Below are 8,369 nucleotides of genomic sequence, written 5' to 3' on the forward strand. Positions count from 1 at the left end.
AAAATGGTTTTCATACTATTTTTACTAATATACCTTTATTATTTAAAAATCTAAAAATTCTATATCTATTCCACATTTTTAGGAAGGTTGGAAATGGAAAATACATATTTATATTAGTTATTACTTTTTTCTCTCTCCTCTTCCTCCCAATTTTGAGCAAATAGAAAAATACAAAGGAGGGAGGAATGCTTCATCCCTCCTTGCTTCCTTCCTCTTTTCCCTTCCCTCCAACCAAAAACGGAAAAATGATTTTATTCCCTCTCTCATGCATCCCTCCTCAATCCCTCCCTCCGACCAAACATAGCATAAGATCCATTAAAGAGAGAGAGAGAGAGATGTGTGGCATATAGAGGGCTGCATTATGTGGTGGAGCTAAAGAGGACTTGCACACACAGGTGATAGGAACTAGTTTGAGGTACAGGCTTACCGCTATAGGAGACTTTTTGTTTAGGGTTTATTCTTATAATCTTATTTCTTAACTAAACAAACCAACAGCTGAGATGAAATTTTATTTGGATGATGGGCTAAAGAATTATAACTTTTGGGCCTTGTTTATGAAATGATGTGAGTTGGGCCAAACTTATATTCATATGGGCTAAACATTTTAAATGTAGAATGGTAATACAAATGGGCCTTTGAGTTAACGAGCCGAGCTAAATGTTGTTCAAGCTCGGCTCGTTTACTAAACAAGCTTGAAAATCAAGCTCGAGCTCGGCTCATTTACTAAATGAATGAGCTCAAGCCCGAACCCGAGTTGTTCATGAACAGCTGAACAGCTAGGTTCATTTGCAGCCCTAACGCTGACACATCAAATTCTGGCATGGACACAATTAATATAAATATATATTTTTATTTATATATTTATTGAGTTAGACAATTGAAGAACTTTAATCAATTGATAATTTCTATAATCAATTGATAAGTTAGAAGATCAAGCTACTCAAATATAAAAAATATGTATTATGTTATATATGATGTTACTCTCCTACCTTGTCATTAGACTCATTACAGTCATGTTTTTGTTCATTATATATTGTGACGTGTTTAATGTCACCCCTATATATATATATACACACACACACATAGGTGGGCAGCCACCCCTATATATATATAAATATGTATGTTTGGGTGTCTTACACACTAGACTACTACAACATAGTTGTTTCAAGACATTCTCTCTCTAGACCAAGGATTCCTATACTACTCTTTTGGTGACAACTCTTACAAAACTTGTGCACTTAATCAAGGTCATTGGAGTGAAGATTTGGGGCTGTTCTTGAAGCCACACAAATCAAGATTCATGTTCTTGTCTGTATTTTGGCGATTTCTCTTAAATACTTGAAGTTTTGAGATGCCCATCATATGGTTAGAAACTAGACTTGATAAGCTTTCCAACCATATATTATTGGTTGGATTTGGAGTTCATTCGACCACTGAACAAAGTCTGCAAAGTTGAAGTTTCTACAGAATTGCGAACCTCTGCAAAGCATTTGGTTTTAAGCCACATCTTACAAGATACTTGGAATCTGTAGACGAATTATAATATCATTGGAAAGCAGACTCGACAGGACTAGGATAAAAAAAAGAAAGTAGACTCGACAGGCTTTCCGGGGATATATTACGAGCCCAAGTCCAAGTTCGTTTAGTCTGTCAACAAAGTATTCAAAGTCGGGTTGCCTGCTGTCAAGTGCTGCTGTGCTTATTTGGGATACAAGAGGTGTTCTCAATTGGATTGATGGTGGTTTTGTTTGCATGATGCTGCTGGCCTTTCTCAATTTGGGATTCTCCATAGAGTGCTGTCTTGACGATCTACAAATTGTCCCAAGGATGTCTCAACTAATGATTGATGGTGGATGGAATTTTGAATTGTTACAGGAGGATATTTTTAAACCTATTAGAGATTATTTGTGTACATTGACAATTCACTCTAGAACTGATAGGTTACTTTGGGATGGAGGAAATTTCTCATTCAAAAATGTGTAGGAAAGCTGTAGGGCCATAAATCCAGAGGTTACTTGGTCTAAAATTTGCTGGAGCAAAGCTAGACCGAGGTGGTCAGTTAATGGAGTCTTTCTGTTCCAAGATAGACTGCCGTCTATGTATAATTTGCAGAGAAGAAAGGTGCAGCTGGCTCCAAGATGTTCGCTCTGTTTACAAGGGATTGACACCAGAAACCATTTGTTTGTTCAATGTCCATTTGCAAGGAATTTCTGGAAATGGTTGGCAGATACTCTTTGATTGGAGGACTGATTTTACTCTTTTGAACTCAGTGGATGATTTGTTGATTTGGTTTTTGCAGCAGAGTAGCAAAATGGTTCATACTATGCTAGTTGCTGGTCTTTGGGGAATTTGGCAAGAGAGAAATCGAAGACTTCATGACCACAGTTCTAGGTCCACCTCTGAGGTGCCTCGACAAATTTTATTTGAAGTTCTTGATGTTTATAATGTCCCTCTTAGAGACATTATTTAGATTGATTTGTTTACATTTCATTTCTTTTTCTGAAATAAGTTTTCCATTTCTGTTTCATTCTGAGGGAATGTCTTCTGTGAGCCTGTAAATACTTTTTCTTTCTTTTATACAAAACCAATTATGAAAAAAAAAAAAAAAAAAATCGTCCCAAGGTTTCTTTTCTCTATTCTCTCTCTTTTATAATTCGCAAAAACAAGTGGGGAAACAAAAAATAATAATCCTGCTTCCGTTTCCATACCCGTTTCCCAACAGTTTCGTTCCTAGATTGAATATATGGAGAATCTCTCTAAAAGGGTAAAACAAACAAAAATCTTATAATCGCACTCCAAATTTTCTCTTAAAATCTCTCTATATGTGTTTCTATGTTAAACTATGAAGGATTTACTCTTACTTTGACCAAAACCTGTGTTTATACTTCATAGTCAATATAAGAGTCCAATACATTTTAGATCATTAAAACCATTCAAAACACTGATTTAGGAGAATCCTGAAGTTTCAGGATTCGAAAACATCCATCAATTGACCTATCAATCAAACCTTTCTGTCTCACCGTCGATCTATCGACATACACCATAATTGAATTTAATTTCTCGAATAACTCCTCGATTGATCAACCTATTGATCGAGTTCACTGGAAAACTGTCCATCAATCAACCATCAATCTCGATCGATTGAGACTTGCAAATTTCAGATTCTAAGTCCCATTTTTGTAAAAACTTATTTTATACTTAGTTTTGAAAAACCATTAATGATAATGGTACACAAGGTTGGATTGGATCAGTTTTTGAGATAAATTGGAAAAGGAAGCATCAGAAACTGAGGTAAAAGGAAGCATTAGAAACACAACATAGACAAATTACCAACATTTGCTTTTAGTACCTTTTTCCGTATCCCATTATCAAGTTCAGCTTTCAAAGCAATACCAAAAAAAAAAAACATATGGGGAGGTATTACCTTTGCAACAGTTGAACCAATACGTTTTTCTCTATCAGAAGCATTTTTGTCATTTCCACGAAGAATAGGATTCTCGTATCTTTCCTTGAACCTGGAAAAAGAGCTCATAGCTTCATTCCACAAGAAGAAGGTAGCAAAATTGAATTGGAGCATAATTCACAACAATTACCAGTTCTTGTCACCCAGTAGATCAGGACAACAGAAGTTGAAAAGGGCCCACAATTCCTGTTTCAAATCAATATGAAGGAAAAACCAAAAGAGCAGCCTACTATATCAACTACTGGTTTTGTATTGGGGGGGGGGGGGGGGGAAACAAATATACAAGAAGCCAGAAAGAACAAGATACACAATACCTTCAGATTGTTTTGTATTGGCGTGCCACTAATAATAATACGATAACCACAAGGAATCTCAAGCAAACTTTTGGCCCTTTGTGTGCTAGGATTCTTTATGAGATGTCCCTAAAGATGTAAATAAATTCACGAAAGGAAATTTTAGCAAAACATTGAAGGACGGAAGATAAAGAAATTGTAATACTCGTAATCATGAGTATTGAAGTACACTTTTGAAGTTAAAATAGAAACCTTTGATTATGAATGGAAAACTTATATATATTGAAATAAAATTTTAATTAGTAGTCTAACTCAACCTCTAGTTTCGGCCAAAATGAACTTAAAAACGGAAATGACATTAGTACATTACTCATAAATCATAATCATGACTCCAATGTAAAAATTAAAACAAAAGTAACATGGGAATTCTCGAGGTTATAGTCTGGTATCCTAGTGTTGTCTACATTTCTTCTAATTGTGACTTTCATCAACCTGGAATCAGTTTTCCAAGTAAAACTTAATTATAATGTGTCCATGAGTTTTTGCTCTACATTTCTGCACTTTACCTATTTTCACATGCTTATTAATTGATATCTAAATTTTAGCTAGTTGTGATAATTGAAATTTAGCTGGTTGTGATAAGCAAGCCTTGGCAGCTTGGCACAACAATAAGGTTGCTCCATTATGACCTGGTGGTCACAGGTTCAAAACAGTAAACAACCTCTCCACGTACAGAGATAAGGCTACATACATTTGACCTTCTCCAAACTTCGCAATAGCAGGAGCCTCATGCACTAAGCTAGCCCTTTTTGGTGATTATTGAAATTTAAAATTCAGTTAAAATTCATTATTTAATTTTTACGATCTATTGGCCCTCCCTCTTTGTCTAGTTCGGGCCTTAGCATACGCTGACTATCAGAAACTAGGATTATGCCAACTCTTTAACTGGTATCAGATTATCAATTGTTGAACAATTAGTAACTATAATAATATTAGGTTTATTAACATTTCAATAGGTAAATTGAAGCATCTCAAAATTGAACTGCAAACGGATTACTAAATTTACCTCATCAAGTATCATATAATCCCATGTGAGTTCATCCTCACTCCTCTTGTCATGAAAACTATTGTCCCCACGTAAAGATTTTGCATTGTTACGCACAATATCGTAAGTTGTGAGAAGAACACCTTTGTCCTGAAAACAAAGAAAATATTGCAACCAAAAATAAATTCTTACTAAAGGTTAACTGAAAAACTAAATGAAGGGCATTCAAACCCGAACTACAATTTATATAGGAACTAAGTTGATAAAAGATGCAGGCAAAACTCAACATAGTGAATGAATGACAACAGTGAATGATCCAATGGATATCAGGACCAAAGTCGAACTCAAAGGAGTTTCAAAGTCATGTCCAAGTCAAATTACAGTTTTGGTGATAATGATCAGCTAACTTGCCCAAAAATAAGCTATTCCATGAGATGCCTAAAAATCATATTTACTTTTATAGTTGTTGCTTATTTACTGGTTTTAGTACACTAAGCTTATTAGCCTAAAAGACACATTTTGTTCTTTTCCTTCCTAATAGGAAGCATAATAAGACATAGATCACACCTGAAGTATATATTGGAGCTCATATTGCCGTGCTTTTGCACAAGTTCCAAAATATCTGCATAGGACAGGTAAGACATTTTAGTTATCGCATATTGTGTAACAAACATGTGGACTATTCAACTACAAGCCTAAGAGCCTCACTCTCTTGTCTTCTCAGAGAGCCCCACAGCTGACAGTTCTTTAATCCAATGAGGTAGTAGCGTCTTGGGGGCAACAACCAGTACCCTCTTTGTCAAATGAGAGTGAAAAAGTCCAGCTAAAAAGCCACAAATCTGAAATATGGAACAGACCAACTCAAGCAGTTGTCCAACAAACAACATGGAAAATGACAAATATATCAATAGCATAAATTTACAAATTTTTACCTGCATCGTTTTTCCTAGACCCATATCATCACCCAAGATGCCACCCTTCCCCTGACAATGAAGAGACCAGAGCCACTTCATCCCATCTCGTTGATGAGGGTACAGCATTTTTGCAATCTTACCAGGTAACCTGTATGAAGATGTTGGACCTCTCAAAATAATGGGGTTCTCAACGCCAGAAACTGATTCATCTGTATAATCATCCAATACATTCACCTCATCAGAAACATCAAATTTATCTTGGAACATACTATGTCGCCTCTTGACTTCTTTAACCTCATTTTTGCCACTCAAAACTACACAATCATCATCTTCTTCATCTGCTTGTATTTCAAACCTAGAAGTAGGTTGGGCCGTGGATACAGATTTCTCACCCACCCTTTTAATTTCAATCTTCTTCTGTCCTTTACCAGCGTTCTTAATTCTGCTCAGGCTACCAACAAAATTTTCACCCTCAAACTTGATTTGCAAATTTTTTTCCTCCACACATTCAACCACCCTGGTTCCAACTCCACCTCCAACCCTTGACTGATCAGTCGAACTCGAAGAGGAATCAGATGTGAGCGAAAATGAAGAAGTATCACTTTCATATTCAGGCAAATCTTCTTTACTTGGTTGATGAGAAACTCCATTCATAACTACAGATGACGAATCACCTTCCAAATCAACCAGTTTGGGGACTCTTTTCTTCTCAATCGAGAGAAAGTCAAACTTAGAATTCAAATCATCTAGAATATCCCTAATTTCATTCCTATCACCATTATCACTCTCAATAACATTTCTTGACGGAGACGGTGAATCAAAATCACAAAATTGTGTGTCATCATTTTGTGTGTCATCATTTGCAGTTTTCTTGTTGCCCTTAATATCAATATTTTCATCTTTTAATGAAATTTTGCATAGGCGACGTCTACCTTTGATCTTGACTTTCAATTGCTTATCTCCTGTAATTCATTCATCAATTAATCTATGCAAGAAATCAAAACAAAGAAAGAGAAGAGATAAACTACATATATACATATAGAGAGAGAGCGCAATACCAGAACTCGCCATTTCATCAAGGAAAGCTTCACTATCACCATCACCATGACCACAGGACAGCAATTTACCTTCGACTTCAACCTCCGATGAGCTTTGTTCTGCCATAATTCATTCAACAACCAGTCAAGTGTCATTTTAGAAACCCAAAATCAAAGCAGAGGATCGAAAAATACAATACCACTATATAATAGACGAAAAGAAATACCAGAAGGATGAGAATCGTAATCAGCAACTATACTAGAGAAGTTTGATTCGTGAAGCATCGGTCTGTTCACAAAATCGCCATCATCGTCCCTTGGCAGTAACTTAGTGTTTTCAAACTCAACTTTCGACGGCTTTATCTCACCTGTAAAATCAATCACAGCTCAATCAATTTGAGAAACCAAAATTGCAAAGAAAGGGGGAGAACTAAAGAGGGGAAATACCAGGAGAAGGAGAATCAAAATCAGCGATTCCGGAAAATCCGGGAACGTCGTCATCGTCGTAGTTATCCAGATTGAACTTGGATTGCATATCTTTCTCTGCAAAATCATTCAACAATTGAATCCAAGTATATATACACGCATACATACATATACATATATATATATATAAGTATACACATATATATAGAGATTCATACCAGAATCTACAAGGGGACGGATTGAAGATGAGGGTTTGGAATGGGGACGAGATTGAGAAGCGGAGAGGTCTTGAAGGAAGCGATTGTGGCGCTGGTTCAGACTAAGTGGTGGTTTGTTCTTCTCCGCCATTTCTCGGTGCAGTGAGTTTCTGCCACAAAGAGAATTGCTTGGGCTAGGGAATCGAGGCAAGGGTTTAGTGTTAGAGTGAGAGTTGTGGGCCTCTTTTTCTTCTTCCCGCTTTGTGTGGAAATTTTGAATTTTAGATGGAAGCTGAACAAATTTTGTCTAGGCGAAGGTTGTTTATGAAACAAAATGCGTTTCTTCTTCCCTTTTTTTTTTTTTTTTTTTTTCACATAAATGCGTTTCTTCTTCAAAAGTTTAAAAATGAACATTGTATTTTACTCCCAGAGAGTATTAATGAGCTATCCTATTTTTAACAGATGTATTAAATAATTTATTTAATTTTTCACACATTTTAAAAAATATATTTCTTTTAATGGTTAAATATGAAGACCTTGTTACTCTTCTACTGAGAAGAATTTCTTAAGACAATTACTTCTACTCCCGTTGGAGAATTCTATCGATGCAGAAGTAGGTTTATGCGAGTCCAAGCCTATTTTTCACTATCCTGCCTTGCACGGGGCTCATGAAAAATAGGCCCCCTTTTTTGGGATCGTGCAATTTAGCGATTGAGACTGCAAGTACTCGCCTGACAATGCAGGCACTACTTTTTTTAACAACCCACGTCATTTAAATTTGGCAATGGCTCTAAGGGCGTGTTCGGCCCGACCTGTTGCCCAAAAACAACATGTGCTTTTGGGTAACCTCACTTTTCGTGCTCAGAGTTGATTTTTTACTTCACTTGCTTTCATCCTAGTTGGTTTCCTTGAAATGCGTAGCTTTACTTTTGGAGAAAAGCTCGTTAGTTGTTTCTTTTTCCCACGGGGGCATGGATAAAGAGATTCTTCATAA

At 36.2% G+C, this 8,369-nt stretch overlaps 1 protein-coding gene across 1 annotated transcript in view; it reads right to left on the reverse strand.

Moving 5' to 3' along the window:
* Window positions 1–7,917, reverse strand: part of LOC132300672 (protein CHROMATIN REMODELING 24) — a 28,723-nt gene extending 20,806 nt beyond the window's left edge. Inside the window, exons 1-11 of the mRNA XM_059797853.1 lie at window positions 7,397–7,917; window positions 7,200–7,295; window positions 6,980–7,120; window positions 6,774–6,872; window positions 5,734–6,677; window positions 5,510–5,640; window positions 5,369–5,423; window positions 4,823–4,951; window positions 3,778–3,885; window positions 3,594–3,649; window positions 3,425–3,515 (exon numbers count right to left, since the gene is read on the reverse strand). Of these exons, the coding sequence (XP_059653836.1) occupies window positions 3,425–3,515; window positions 3,594–3,649; window positions 3,778–3,885; window positions 4,823–4,951; window positions 5,369–5,423; window positions 5,510–5,640; window positions 5,734–6,677; window positions 6,774–6,872; window positions 6,980–7,120; window positions 7,200–7,295; window positions 7,397–7,526 (1,980 nt within the window). The 5' untranslated portion in view covers window positions 7,527–7,917. The remainder of the gene's footprint in view (window positions 1–3,424; window positions 3,516–3,593; window positions 3,650–3,777; window positions 3,886–4,822; window positions 4,952–5,368; window positions 5,424–5,509; window positions 5,641–5,733; window positions 6,678–6,773; window positions 6,873–6,979; window positions 7,121–7,199; window positions 7,296–7,396) is intronic.
* Between the last annotated feature and the right edge of the window lie 452 nt (window positions 7,918–8,369).

Source organism: Cornus florida, unplaced genomic scaffold, assembly GCF_030987335.1.
Source record: "Cornus florida cultivar Cherokee Brave unplaced genomic scaffold, ASM3098733v1 CherokeeBrave_3.0.0_Hap2_Chr03, whole genome shotgun sequence".
NCBI classification, from domain to species: Eukaryota; Viridiplantae; Streptophyta; class Magnoliopsida; order Cornales; family Cornaceae; genus Cornus; species Cornus florida.